General features: G+C 39.6%; 1 protein-coding gene across 7 annotated transcripts; it reads right to left on the bottom strand.

Moving 5' to 3' along the window:
• Positions 1-339: 339 nt before the first annotated feature.
• C1H2orf49 (chromosome 1 C2orf49 homolog) lies at positions 340-14986 on the bottom strand. Of its 7 annotated transcripts, none has more exons than XM_075724609.1 (5): positions 14825-14902; positions 12841-13007; positions 6849-6972; positions 6600-6728; positions 340-3674 (listed from the first exon to the last, which is right to left on the bottom strand). In XM_075724609.1, the coding sequence occupies exons 2-5, from the start codon at positions 12975-12977 to the stop codon at positions 3618-3620; spliced, it is 447 nt and encodes a 148-aa protein (XP_075580724.1). In that variant the 5' UTR covers positions 12978-13007; positions 14825-14902; the 3' UTR covers positions 340-3617. The 7 variants fall into 7 exon arrangements, with proteins under 7 accessions (XP_075580724.1, XP_075580679.1, XP_075580718.1 ...); XM_075724573.1 differs by having other exon boundaries at positions 3263-3273; positions 3607-3674; positions 6600-6972; positions 14825-14986; XM_075724564.1 differs by having other exon boundaries at positions 6600-6972; positions 14825-14986.
• Positions 14987-15086: the final 100 nt, after the last annotated feature.

Raw genomic sequence — 15086 nt, 5'->3', positions numbered from 1 at the left:
TTTTGGGTTTTTTTTTTTTTCCTTCCACTAAATATTCCAGTTACAAGCAAGTGATATAGTTCAAGGATTACAATGGCCACGCACAAGACATTCATAGATGGATATTCAGGGTGAAACCCTCAGCCCACTGAAATCAATGGCAAACACGATTCCATTTCAATAAGGCTGTGGTCTCGCCTCAGTGTTTCCGAGCTACATGACTAGTGTGTGCTGTCAAGTGTGTAGAAAGACTGCGAACGTAGAGGGTGTTTCAATGTATGAGGATTTGTGCCGTGCCATAAAGAGATAATGATAACACAGTTGAAGTGGGAGTGCTTCATAACAGGTACATATTTTATTGCATGACTAGCTGATCATTGTGTGAAATACAAGTTCTGATTGACAGTGTCAGTATTACAGTTAGTCAACATTACACTGCACATTGTATTTTTCAAAATAAAATCATTTAAAACAAACTTGTGATTGTGCTTTAATTGTATTTGCATGTTAGATATTTACAAATGAAATGCTTTCACAGTCTGAAGAAACACAATGTAAGAGCCATACAAACACAAGCCTTTTTGTACCCAGTCATTATGAAACTGTGGAGTTTAGACAATGCTTTTACGGGCCCTGCTGATACAACATGGTCTTCTACTAACCGAAATCAGTGGGAAAATTATCAGCAAAACTGAACAACTGTATGAAAATACTGAATTGACTACAGCCAATACAAATGTGTTCGTAGGCTCTAAACTCAAAACCAAAATATTATTGTTCTCAGCAAGCAAGGAGGTCAAGACAACTCAAAAGACATTTAATCTTTGCAAAAGTCAGAAGTTTAACTTCTATACTACGGCATGCTTTAATTTTGTTCTGTATTGCAACACATAATACCCTTTGCTCTAGCATCATTTCTGCTACATGTTTGCTGCAAAGGTGACTGTTAGCAACATCATGCTGGTAGGACAATAAAATCAAGAGCAAATAATCCAAAGGAAGATAACTCTTCCCAAAGCAAACTTCAAGAAATATGGCCATGTTATGCAATGTACAATCCTGGTGCACCTTCCAGATGGAATTCATTTGTATCCAGCAAAAGGAGAAAAGTAATACGTCACACTTCCAACAGGAATCTTCGGATGTGGAAAGAAGAATTAGGAATATACTTACTCTGTGTGTAACTGAGTAGGGAAAGTTTGCTTCCAGTTCCTGCCACCACTCTTGAATTTGTCTCTTTTTGTACCAAGTGTAAAGTACTCACAGGTCATTCCTCTCTCATTAATTCAGCAAGCTAAATCGATGCATCTGATCAGATTTGGTTTACTGTACACCATTTGAAGAACTTGGCTGGCTGACATTTTTGAAGTGCACACCATGCTAATCTGATCTCACTGAATGACTAAATTCTATCCTTTGGTGATTTCATTCTATGATGAAGGCTGTAGTAAAGAACAGCCATAAAAATCTCTCTTACATCCACACCTCCCAAAGGAGGGCAGGCACCTCACTCTCTCCTCTGGGACCTGGCAATCACCCAGCACACTGCAGCTCTGCTCTAATACTTTGCTGAGAGAAGGATTACTGTTAGCTAAGGGGGTAGTGGAAGGTAGTAGCAGCAGCAAGGCTTGCACTTTGCCCCTCCAAGCGCTACAACAGATAGCAAAATGGTCCCAGTTTCGGGGAAAGGTAGGTGAAACATGACAAGGCTGAAAAGCATACCAGCCTAAAAACAAGACTGTTACCATGCAAAAGCAGCATCATGCTATTATTCCAGTACAGTTCTGCGTATCACTCCTTAACACATACCAACACACACGTGCTCCTAGCAACTGGAACTACAACAAAATATAGCCTAGTCTCTAAACCACTGCCAAGAAGCCACCCACAAAACAGAACTCCTACCAGACTGTTACACTAGTGCAAGGACCAGCACTTCACATGATACTAACTGCTGCTAAAACTCCAAAGTAGGTACTGAGCCTTTTACCTTGTAAGCTTTTTCTGAAGTTCTAATCACTTCCAAGTCCACTGAAAAATAACCATATAAAATGAACAAGCTTAACTACATCACAAAAACAAGTCAGCACTACTTTGTTTGCTTTTAATTGAGTTTATTTAAATAGGATAAGGCTACTTAAAAGACAACTTTTTACATACAAAATGTACATTACATTAAAGTTTGCTGTACTCAAGTACAAAAACTGTGGAAGTGTTTAGTAAAAGGGAAACAGCACACAATATTTCAAAACACACACATTCTTACCATTTTACAGCATTCAAGAAGTGCCTTTTATGTCACAACAGTGAATGGAGAACTTCTGTCAGTAATGAATTACGCTACAGTTTTTGGTTTCAATATTAACCAATGTTAAAAATGTAAACAAGCTTTCAGATCACTACTGACAGCTTCTTTTAGTGGGTTAACTAAGTGGATTCAGAAGTCGATTCTTTTTTTTTTGTTTCTGTTCTACTAAGTCTGGGAGCATTATTATTATTTACCATCCATATCTAAAATGGATCTAAACTGGCTTCACCCTGAGCCACTGAGATTTAGTAAAAATGTTTCCATCAACTTAAGTGGATTTCTGCCTTATAAGGCACCACCAATAATCCAGAGGAAACATCAAGTTTCACAGAAAACCAACATCCATCTTAAATTATCAAAGGAAGGGAAAACAGGCTGGATTTCGGTTTGGTTTTTTGTTTTGTCTTTTTTTAAAAGAGTGCAACTACATATGCTAATGCTCTCAAGGTACTACTTTGTCTTCCTATCCCTGTCCCTCTCCAACTGTTAGTAAGTTGAGAAAGCACTGACCTGCATTCCACAGGTTTTCCCCATATTTTGTAAGCATGATTGTAACCAGGAAAGTTGCTACAATGGCACATTTTTACACTTGTGCATGTATAAAATATGCCTGTGTATTTAAGAGAACATGGCACTAATTCATTCACTACTTCCTCTCAAAGATTCATATCAAACAGTCTAATTAAACATACTTCCATCTGTGCATTTCTTATCTCATACGTCAATAAGAGAAACTTCAATTTGAAGTAATGCTGTTAAATAGTTCATCTCTTATTACCAACATAACTTGCACTGTGATTTCTACACTCCTGTTCTGTGCAACAAAAATGAAAAAAATTTTGTCTTTGACTATCTTACCAGCAGAATGGTCAGTTTTCTCACCAAAATGAATTATCTTTTTGAAGCCAAGAAGGCTCTTGGGATCACTCTGAATCTCAACAGCTATTTTAACTATTCCATCAGAAGTGGAACAAAACTGAATCTTACTGAAACAAACAAACAAAAATATTTATATGTGTGAATCGTAGCGACATGCGGGAGATGAACTATAATAATCTTGAAAACTAGAAGTGGGGAGTTTAGTATATTGTAATATTACCACCTTTTAAAGAAGTAATGAACTACTTGGTTTACAAGAGTAGACACTCTTAAAGATGACTGGTGATAATGATTCCAGCTTTACAACAGGGAACTTCTAAATTTGTTAAAACTTCACAGCAATCTGAATCCCAGTAAGGTTTAAAAAGAATTTTACCTAAACTGTTTAAATATGACTTATCTGTTTGAAAATATGGAAGTAACATTTATGTTTCAAGCACCATTAGCTACTTCATGGCCATGTAACATGCTGGATTTTCTTCTTTGCTTCCGTAGGCTTTAGGTCATTCTGGAATACAAGAAAATATATAAGTATTCTTAGATATAGTGTGCAAGTAAAAGTTAGTAATTAACCTGCCATATTCAAATCCAGTGCTTACTATTGCTGTACTCAGTATATGCTACTACAATAGCTTTCTATTGCCATCTTGTGGAGAAAGTTAAATATCACAGAACTTCTCTAGAGCAGATAAAAATAAAGCAAATGAATTTAACTACCTGTAAATCATATACGTCTTTTGTTTTTTCTTAATCCTACTCTTAGTCATTCAAAAATATCTTTCAATTATGCAGCTTCAAAACAGGTACATACTGGAGTTTCAACACATACTTCTAAAGTTATTTCAGATTGCCTTCTTAAAATGGGATTGTATAAGAAAAAATAATCATACAACTAGGAAACCAATTTACTTTTGTCAAATAGTAAAAACATTAGAAAAAGAGAAGGAAAAGTTGGTCTTCCTTTGTAATGACCTGTATAAAAAAAGTGAAATAATTGCCAAAGCCTCAGATGAACTCATCTTTCAAGCCCCATCCCAAGACACCAGAAAAAAAGATCAAGTAAGCCCAAAGTAAAACAATGGGAGATTGAAGTGGTGAAATAATTACCTTTCACCATCTAAAATAAGAAAAAAAACCCTAAGAAATTAGAGCTTTAATAGTTCACTCAAGCAAAGACAGGTACATGAGTTTTCAAGAACATTCTGCAACACACTGGTTTGGGGAGAACAATCTGGAGATCCCTCTTCTCATTAAAGAGTTTCAGCATTAGTTTATTTACAGCAATCCTGTGGATTGCAACCACTGAAAGGTTGAAGGGAATCAGACCCAAAGATCAGAAAGATAGTTCTGCGCTATGCAGCACAAGAGCTCCAGTTTTTCTTGAAAGTCAAAGAACAGTCACTTGCTTGAAAAGGCAATTGTCATTACTGTACACTAAAAATATACCAGGCTTTACACTCTACAGCCATCTGCCAAGTATACTGATTCTTCCTGACTGCATCACTTATTATTCAATACCACATTCTTTAATCTCAGACAGTAAAGTAACATCCATACAACACACTTGCCTAACTTCAAATGTGTCTGACTGACATTAACCAAGGCATGACTGAACTTACCGGTATTAACTTGAACAACATAAACTGTGGCTAAGACAAAGTCAAGTGTCAGAGGTCATAGCTTCTGAGTGTCAGTTACACAGTGTCACTTAAAAGTGTTCATCACTGTGTCTACCAAACACTTTAAAGAAGCTGTGAGGTGTATACTAAACAAGTTTCAAAAGCTCTGTAGATTCAGATCTGACCAGTACTTAGAAGAGTTCTAAATACTAAAATAAGTTAGTGATACTGCTAGTAGGAAACACACCTCTCCAGCATAAATTTGATTCAGGGCCTCAGCCATGATTCTTGTAAAAGTTGCTAAAGCTGTCTTTCAGAACAGCCATATGTTTAGGTGCTCATGTTTAACAGAAGTCTGATGGAACCTACCAACCCATGCAACAAGGATATTACCTGCATTCTTTCACAAAAGGATTTTTTTAAAAGGAGATTAATAGAAAGCATTTCATGAGGCAATACTGAGAAAACAGAAGTTAGGTCTGGTGTCCTGGAAAATGTTAACATAACTGCACACTGCATATCTAAAGGTCCCCCTGCAGTTCAAGTGAGAACAGATATTTCTATTTCTTCCTTTGAAGCCCAGACTTACTCCAGATATTCCCATACTCCAGTGGAAATGTGAAAATTCCTTAATTTGTATTATGAAGGAATACAACACAAATGTAAGACTTATCCCTACCTCGCGGCATGTTTTGAAGAGGAGATGACCCATTGCTCCTTGCTCACTGACAAGCCCTTAAAGACTAATCACACCTTTATCAAAAATAGCCACTGTTCCATCCGTCTCCCCAGCTGGCAGCTATATTCAGCACCACTACCTACACGTTCAAAAGATATGCCCTCCTGAATTCATATATCCTGCCTTAGCTCTTCTCTCATCACTTCAGCTCACCAGCCTCATCCTGCCCCTGTCTCTTCTCTACAGAAAATTTGTTTGCAGCTGAAATCTAACTTGCAGAAAGAAGATAACTATTTACCTTTAGGGTTAACAGCTCAGCCATCAGTCTTCTTACTTGAGAACAGCACCCTTCTGTTCAAGATCTCAGCATGCCTTTCTCAGCATCTTATAGAAGCCCAGGTACCTGATTAAGATCACCATGGCTCAAAATGAGCACTCAACCTTTGGCCTCTCACTTCAACCAGTATGGTTTGTCGTTATGGCTTCTCATTCAGACCCACAATCTAGGCAGCTCTCCAGATTTTGACATCCAGTTCCTTCCTCTAGCTTGCCAATTCCTATTTGAGATTTAAAACAGATGGCGTTCTTCCTCTAAGGATATATTCCACAGCTCTCAACATCTCACTTCAGTTCCCATAATATCTTTTCCTTCAGTTTGACAAATGAAAGCTTGTCCCACTCAACCATTCAAGTGTGATTGTTACAAATGTTATCATTCCATTTTTTTCTTCCCTACTACAGAAAACAGACCACTTGTCCTCCCTTTAAGGCTGTTCATGTTGTTCGTTTGTTCTATAATAACTGTTCTCTCTCTCAGACCTACCAGTAGGATTATTTTGTGTTTTATTTGACTGCTACCAGCACTACCTTAAGTATTAACTACTTACTCATTTTAAAATTACATGCATGTTTTCTACAAAGCTACCTCTCTCACACAGAAGTTTCCCACAGACAAGTACTTCATTTCTTTCCTTCTAATCTCTCCCAAACCAGCTCCTCTTTTGCCTGTTTCTAAATAAAGACTCTGCTGTTATTCCAAAATAAAATAATCCTGAAAACTCTTACAAGGGTCTACCTTTGGCTCCTGCAAGTTTCAATTAAAAAAGCTGCAAAACAAAATACTGAACATACATACCGGCAAATCAGATTCTTCTTTTGGAACAGCTCTCTTTAATTTCACAACAGTAGTTCCTGCTACTGGTGACAACGGGTACACCTTCAGACTAGCCAACATGCTGCTGTTAGTCTTTGAAATATTGTTCTGCTTAGCCTCATTATTCCTCATTCCCAGCTTAGCGTCCTCTGATAAACTGGAGGCTGAAATGTATGTTGAGGCATTTGAAGGAACAGATAATCTTCTAACAGTGTTGGTTGTGCTTCCAGCTGGAGGAGGTTTTAGGCGATCAGCAGCTCCGTTCTCTGTCTTCTTCACCTTTATGCTTGTACTTGTTGAATTGCCATCAAATACAATTAATGGCCGTTTCCTTAAACCTTCCACCATTGTAACACTGAAAATACAAATTGTAAAATTCTCAGAAACACAAGCTAGATGTGTCCAAAAAATAGCATATCCAAGACATGAGTAGTGAAAATCAGTTTAATCTTGCCTAAAGTAAAAATATATGCCAAAATGTTGATCTTAAGCTCTTAGCTGCTCCAAACTTAGACAATAGAAATTGCTTCCAAAATATAAAGGGGGCAGGCGGGCAGGAGGTTGTGTGAGGAACAGTGTTCCTCAGCAGAGGGTTGTGTGAGGAACTTTCTAGGCAGACAATTAGTTGTATGACCAAAGACTGTACGCTTATACCACTATAGCTATTCCAGAGTAACTAAAGAGATAATAGCTGTTAAGCATTTCAAAAGGTGAATGCTTGAGAAAATGTTTGCTACCTTACCTACAAGAACAGCATCTCATATTCTGATGCTTCTAAATCTCCCTGTTTCCACTTTTATTCAAAATCATGTTAAGATAGTCTAAAAGACTGTTAGACAAGGAATGAAAACATTAAGCAAAAAAACCCATGCCTGTTTTTGAAATAAGCTGTCTTTGAACAGGAACCCTAAGCTGATGGAATGTCTTTTTTTTTTTTCTCCATAGTTTATGCCTTTAAGCTTACATGTAGTCAGAGCTGGCCAATTTAGTAGCAACTGATTTATGAAAAAGGAATACTATCAAGCTAATATCAAAACAGTAGTATCAGAAAACATCCTGACTGCCAAAAAATAAAGCACAAAGTTATCATAACTCACTCTACATGAATTTAGTTTTAAAAAAGCATGGCTCAAGAATGACAAAGAGCATGTGTTTGGAAAGCGCAGATTTAACAAATAAAAAACCCAAACCACCAGTAAGTTATGTAATATTCCTGTTTAGAAACTTCAGTTTTCAGTACACACCTACTGTTTAATCATCTCATATTAAACATAGGAATAAAAGTTGAACTAGAGTTCAACTATTGAAAACTTACAGTTTTCAACAATGAAATATATTCATTAATTTGTAATTAATGAATTTGACAATATTGATGTTAGGTATCTCAACAGACTTTAAAAAAAGCAGCAAGCAGAGACTCTGTTCGTTTGACTTGGAACAACATTACATTAGCAGCTGCTGATAAACCTCACATATTACGAAATTACACATCACTTGCATAATTTCTGTCCAGACCAGGGGTTTCTTGAAAAAAAAAATGAAAGGAGTCACAATTTAAGAGCTCATAGAGCAAGCAAACGTTCAGCTCTTATTCAGATTTGCTTCTATATTACTATTTGTTCACAACAACATGTCACATAATCCTCTTTTTCTATTCATCGGGTTCCTGGAACTGATAGAGACAAAGAGAGAACTTAACTCATTTGGGTCTTGTTTGTCAAGAGATTGGACAAAACTATTCGGCTTATATCTAGAGTAGGTGCCGTTTCTAAGAGAGCTTCTACAAAATGAGATTAGCTTCCAAGACTAGGAGTGTTCAGCCAGGCATGTTTCAGTTAAATACTACTGAAACAACAGTAGTATTTGACACATCGATTAAATTAAGGAGTATAATTTCACTTCAGAAGTCTAAAAAGCTGACACACACTTCAAAAATAAAACATGATACTTTTTGCTCATTTTGGCTTTGTCCAAGAATGTATTCAATGCTCCTGACAAGGAACACATTCCCCAGCAGCCTTTCTGGAAAGCTAGTTTACAAACTACACAAAAGAAAAAAATTTTATACCTTTTTTCAGTCACCTTCCTTAACACAAGTAGTCTGCTTTTCCTGTGGAGATTTTTTTTTTTTTTAAATTCAGCTTGGCGTGGACTGATAAGTCAACTGCAATTCTAGGAGGATCATTAGCTGTTCTAAACTGAATTTTAAAACTGTAACACTTGTAAAAATGATCACATGCTATAATACAAATAACGTTCCCAGAGAAACACTTTGGGAAAGTTCTGAAAGAAATTTGGATGCTGTACTATCAAGAACTGTCACATCTAAGTTTTAGATACATGGCTCACAGAAGAACACAGAGCACTGGGTGCGACATTCACATTCTCTATATAAAGTACAGGTAGCTTAAAAGCTTCAGAGCAGGACTCATGTGAGCCAGCACTCTTCTGAGGGAGGACACTGATGCTAGCTAACAGCTGAAAAGAACCTTTTTGGGATCGTGTCCCCTCCTGCAGGACACTCTCTGTGAAACCTAGATTTCAGTGTGCATCTCCTATGTCCTAGAGAAATGTTCTAGCCACACTTTGGGCCCAGCTGGATGGAGGGCATGCTCTAATCCCACTGTTTACTTTGTAGCGCATGGTAAAGAATACAAGATTTACTAGAGGAAGCAAAAGCTTCTCTCCGTGAGCAATCTGGGTTTTCGCTGTTTCACCTGATGTTGTCAGGATGGCCTCTGAGCAACTCCTGATTATGAGGACAATTTAATGAAAAATGCTCCTATTCTTGTCTAGCTTAGCCTGGTACTTAAGGTAGCACCCTAAAACCAGGGAGAAGTGTAGGTTTTAGCTCCCACCCCGATTATCCTACATATTCACCTGTTACCAAAACGGGCAGGTAATCACCTCTTCTGTGAACGTCTGAAACTGGTCAGAAGTACCATGTTTTACACTGAATTCAATATTATCAGCACATTAGCAGTTCTCAGGATGCCGAAGCAGCCTCTCAGGTCACTAAGGAGAAATTAAGAGCAAGGCCACAGCTCTGAGCATGCACAGCCACAGTGCTCCTGGAGACTGAGTTTGCAGGTGAGTCTTCAGACTCGACGGCACTTCAGAAACCACATATACATTTTGAGATTCATATCATCCTCTTTCTTCCAGCAGGCAAGATGATCTTACAGATCTACAAAATTAACTGTCCCTGAACACAAATACTTTCTGAAATGTTTGAAGTTGGATAGATTGCATTTGTTTTTATTTGGTATGATTGTCTGCAAGCTCAAATATTCTGCAATAAGATGTACAAACTGCCATCTGTGACCACAGATATTTGACTGTGTTATTGAGGTATAACATGTTACTTACTGCAGCTCAGCTGATACACAGCAAGTCTTTTAGGACACACCATCAATCATCAGCAGTAAAACTAAACATGATATTCAACACTGACTTTTAAATTTCAGTGTTTTTACCTCCTATCTGTAACTACTAGAGGCATACAAACACGCACTGAGCTGTGCTGATCAAGTCACCAACCCTCATATTAATTCCCGTGCCTGTTGTAAAGCTGTGCTTTCCACAGAGGAACTCATCAGAAAGCTCCTGTTGTTCATACGATCAATCAGTTTATCTGACTTCTAAACTGAACTAGCAGCACACTTAGTTCCCGTCTCTGACTTGCACATAATTTACAGCCTCACAATACCTCGGAATTTTGTTTTGTTTTTAAAAACAAGAATGCCAAGTTCTACTTCCTCCTCTGCACAACGGTGTCGTGCCAGTTCTGCGTAAGTGGTGCACACAACTATGAGGAAAAGTATAATATTTTAATGTCCAAAAAGATGATTAAACTTCTTCAATTCTTTCTGTGAATATACTAAAACTGAAGTTTTCTCTGTGCAACTTTTATTTACTTAAAGTGCTGAAAGTCTACTTCTCCCATTTGTCTAGCATTAGTAATACTAGCAGTAAAAGATTAACTTTTCTAGACAGTATTTTGCCAGCATATTTGTTACGTATGAAAGATGTAATACAAGCAAAAACAGTAACTGCTGGAAAATCTTAAAACTGGCTAACAACAGAGCAAAAGACTAAGCCTAGCATGCTAGACGTTAAGTGCTAAGAGCAACTGGTAAAGAAAAGCAGACTGACAGATTAAAGGTATCTCCTTTTACTTACTATTTTCCCAGCAAATACTACATAGGTTTAACCATTACTGAATTTTAGTATACCAAAATAAGAGCACCTAAACTTATTCTACATATAAACTCTTGACAAAGCCATTCTCCCATCTAAAAATTAACATTGCTTCCTTCTCTCAAAAACATCCAGCCTACTATCTTTATTTCTTTGATAAAAAATTCTTTTGCACCTATTCCAGCACACCAGCATTTTCTTACTATTCGAATGCTAACCTCATGCTTTCATCCTCAAGTTGCAAGTTGTAAACAAACTGAGGTACTATAACCTTTTATTCACATGGAAAAAAAACCTGACATAACAAGATAACTCAGTGCCCTAGCCACTAAAAATTAAAAAAAAAAACCAACCCTCCACACTTCACAGAATTTGTTTAGCTCTTCCCGGTTAGAAACTTCAGTAAAGCTAAAACAGACTCATGAAATCAAAAAGCCTTAATACTGCAAAACCTGACATAACAAGATAACTCAGTGCCCTAGCCACTAAAAATTAAAAAAAAAAACCAACCCTCCACACTTCACAGAATTTGTTTAGCTCTTCCCGGTTAGAAACTTCAGTAAAGCTAAAACAGACTCATGAAATCAAAAAGCCTTAATACTGCAAAACTATAGCGAGAATTTCCATCCACCTTTCCTTCATTATCTACTGCTGAAGCTAAATCAGAACACTGCCCATGCACATCACACGTCAAAGTCAAAGTCTTGGGCAGCGGGAAGGTCAGGAGGAGAAGAGATTCAGTAAAACAAACTTTTGAGGAAGATTTTGCTTTCTGATCAAATACAAACAGAAAGGTTTTAAAAACAAGGCAGAATGTTTCTTTCTGAAAGTAGACATTAGTTTTGAATTGGACACACAAAACTCCTGCAGCATGCACCCCTGACTCTAGAGTAGAGAACCTTGTCCAGGAAGCAAGCATAATTAAAACATGCTTTTTGTACTTTTCTTAAACACTGTAAATATGATTATTATTTAACAATTATAAGGTGAAAAAAAAACTAGTTACTTTTTCTTCATTATAAAGTATCTTGAAATGTACTAACAACCCACGGTATCAATACAGGCTGGGGGATGAAGGGATTGAGAGCAGCCCTGCAGAGAAGGACTTGGGGGTGCTGGTGGATGAAAAGCTGGACATGAGCCAACAATGTGCACTCGCAGCCCAGAAAGCCAACCGAATCCTGGGCTGCATCAAAAGCAGCGTGGCCAGCAGGTCGAGGGAGGTGATTCTGCCCCTCTACTCTGCTCTGGTGAGACCCCACCTGGAGTGCTGCGTCCAGCTCTGGGGCCCTCAGCACAAGAAGGACATGGACCTGCTAGAGCGGGTCCAGAGGAGGGTCACAAAACTGATCCGAGGGCTGGAGCAGCTCTCCTATAAGGCCAGGTTGAGAGAGTTGGAGTTGTTCAGCCTGGAGAAGGCTGCGGGGAGACCTTATTGCAGCCTTTCAGTACTTAAAGAGGGCTTATAAGAAAGATGCGGACAGACTTTTTAGTAGGGCCTGTTGCAACACAAGATGTAATGGTTTTAAACTAAAGGAGGGTAGATTTAGACTGAATATAAGGAAGAAATTTTTTTACAATGAGGGTGGTGAAACACTGGAACAGTTTGCCCAGAGAGGTGATAGATGCCCTGTCCCTGGAAACATTGAAGGTCAGGCTGGACAGGGCTCTGAGCAACCTGATCTAGTTAAAGATGTCCCTGCTCACTGCAGGGGGGTTGGGCTAGATGACCTCTGAAGGTCCCTTCCAACCCAAACCACTCTGTGATTATACGAAAAGAAGCACTGTAAGCTAGATACCATTAATAACATTTGGATGAGAAAAAAAAAATTATCTTCCCCGTTTTCCTGTGATTGCAGTAGTAGAAGCTAACACTTCTGACACAGGAGACCTGACACAGCATTCTCTGTAAACTGTAACAACGTCCAAAAGCTGTGCAAGTTTCATTAATCAGGCAAACAAAGATAAAACTGAATGCATTGTCCTAAATTCTCCAAGTGTAGCCCAAGAAAAGCTAAATTACCTTTTATTCTCACTTTTTGACTCATTTTGCTGTCTTTTCTTTTCCATCATTTTCCCCCATCTACTTTTTGGTAAGTCACGCTGAGGCAGGGGAATAGCATGTTGAATATAGAGATCAGTGAGACCATCTTTGTCCATCTTTACACCATTTTCAACTACAATATTCTTCTGTGGGGAACAGAAAAAAAGATGTTATTATTATGAGAAATTCAAAGCACACAATCTTAGTGGCATAATTTATTTTTCCAAAAGCCACTTTAAGGTAGTGCACTGGGCAGAAATTACATGGTTTCAGAAGTGAGGGGGCTGCAGGGGTAACCAGTGTGGAGAGGCCATGAACTTCCCTGTGCTAATGACAGCCTTGTCTCCTGCCTTCGTACTGTCAACTTCCCTTGTTTTCCATGTGGATTACACTCGGTCCATCCCTTCACTGAGGCAATGGGAAATACGGGATGTTTGGTGACTGCATAGTGGTTTCTTTTTCCACTATCCACAAGCGCATCTCTTCACATATCTCCTCATGTGCTTCTTCCTGTGTGTCTTTTTGTGTCTCCTGACCCTAGTGGCTGCTGCTCTTTGTTAATTGCATTTGAGCACAAGTGCCATGAGCTGCTTGAAATTTTGGGGTGTGATGGGCTGTCTTCATCAGAGTCCGAGACAGCTGGATCCAGCTGCAACCAGTACTGGGCACTTCATTACCTTTGCCTACACAGGTCAACCCTGCAGCCCCTCCCTATCCAAAACCATGCAATTTTTCCCAACAGAAATAGTAGCAAAAAAAGAAAAAAAAAAAGTTACGATAGACATACTGTTGATGACTAATGTTTTCATGCATTCTTAAACGCACTTCCCTGAATTTAACTACAATACCAGAACTTTTCTTCACACTTATAAAAAACAGGCAACTGCAACATAATGCAGTTCAAACTTACAGATGTAGAGCCGTGTTTCCTTCCCCAGTTCCCAAAGAATAAGTTGCAAAGGGAGATTTCTAGTAACTGTCAGTTATAACAGAACACCAGTTTTCTTTCTAATCATGTATAGGACTGTGAAAACGAAATTTCTTGGTACCTCCTGCCAAATTTATTAGAAGAGAAAGAAAATCCACTAACTTCCTACAAACTAGAGATCACTGAAAGCAGGTCCAGTCTCTGCCGCTACTGTTTTTGGCAACACTTCATGACTTCTGAGGTGGGCCTAAAACCTGTACATTTTTGTCCACATAAACTACATGCGCAAAAGCATACAAAAATTCAGTGAGCTCATACAAACACCTAAAACTTCAATTACTGTTGTTTCATGCACCTAAAACTTTCAGGCAAGGCAGTAACAAGTATCAAAAATCACATCAACTGAAGCTTTATACAGTCCAAAACTCTTATAACTCACTTTCAAACTCAATTTTTTTCAATTACACATACTTAAGCATTAGCTTGACTGATCACGCAGGATGCATTTCCTTAATTCACAGGGTATGAATGTGACAACCTTAACAACGATCGCCTTTCCACAGATAATTTTACCATATGCAAACATTGCCTCACAGACATGCTGATTTGGGTCAATTATTCTTTCGCAGCTACAGCGGCAGCGTTCAAACACAGAGGCATCTCTCACACTACAGGCTTCCTCTAAGCGAGTACCCAGCCTACAGGGTATCGAACTGCGTTTTGTTTGGTTTTTTTTTTCCCCGAATGCTTCTTGCGCACCCGTTACGGGCGGTACGAGACTGGAAACGGCAGGAGAGCTGGGAGAAAACTTCCCGTGTAGGCGATGTGGGGGGGTAGGGGTTTCCCTGAGGGGTAAAGCGGAGAAATAAACAGGGCGGGCCTAAGGCGGAGCGGGGACAGGACAACGAGCGGGGATGCGGGCCCGGGGGGCCTCCCTTCCCGCCGGGCCGGGCCGGGCCGGGCCGCACCCCCCCGCCCCGCCTGAGGGGCCGCCGCTCCGGGGCCGGCGGGCTCCCCGGCAGCGCCCGGGCGCACCTGCTCCAGGGTGAGCAGCAGGAACTCCTCCGAGAGCAGCTCCGGGTGCAGCAGCAGCTCCGACTCCGGGCGCCCCGACCCCCGTTCCTCCTTGCCGCTGCTGCTGCTGCTGCTGCTGCTGCCGCCGCCACCGCCTGCCCGGCCCCTTCCCTGCGCCGCCATCTTCTTCCCCCGGCGACCCCTTTCCGGCCTCCCACAATGCCGCACGGAGCGCGCGGGGCGGGGGCTCGCGCGGGAAGTGACGCGCACCGCGTGACGTCAG

Source organism: Pelecanus crispus, chromosome 1 (genome assembly GCF_030463565.1).
Source record: "Pelecanus crispus isolate bPelCri1 chromosome 1, bPelCri1.pri, whole genome shotgun sequence".
In the NCBI taxonomy this organism is placed as follows: domain Eukaryota; kingdom Metazoa; phylum Chordata; class Aves; order Pelecaniformes; family Pelecanidae; genus Pelecanus; species Pelecanus crispus.
The sequence above is the reverse complement of the archived record's forward strand: the minus strand, read 5'-3'. Positions and strand labels throughout refer to the sequence as shown.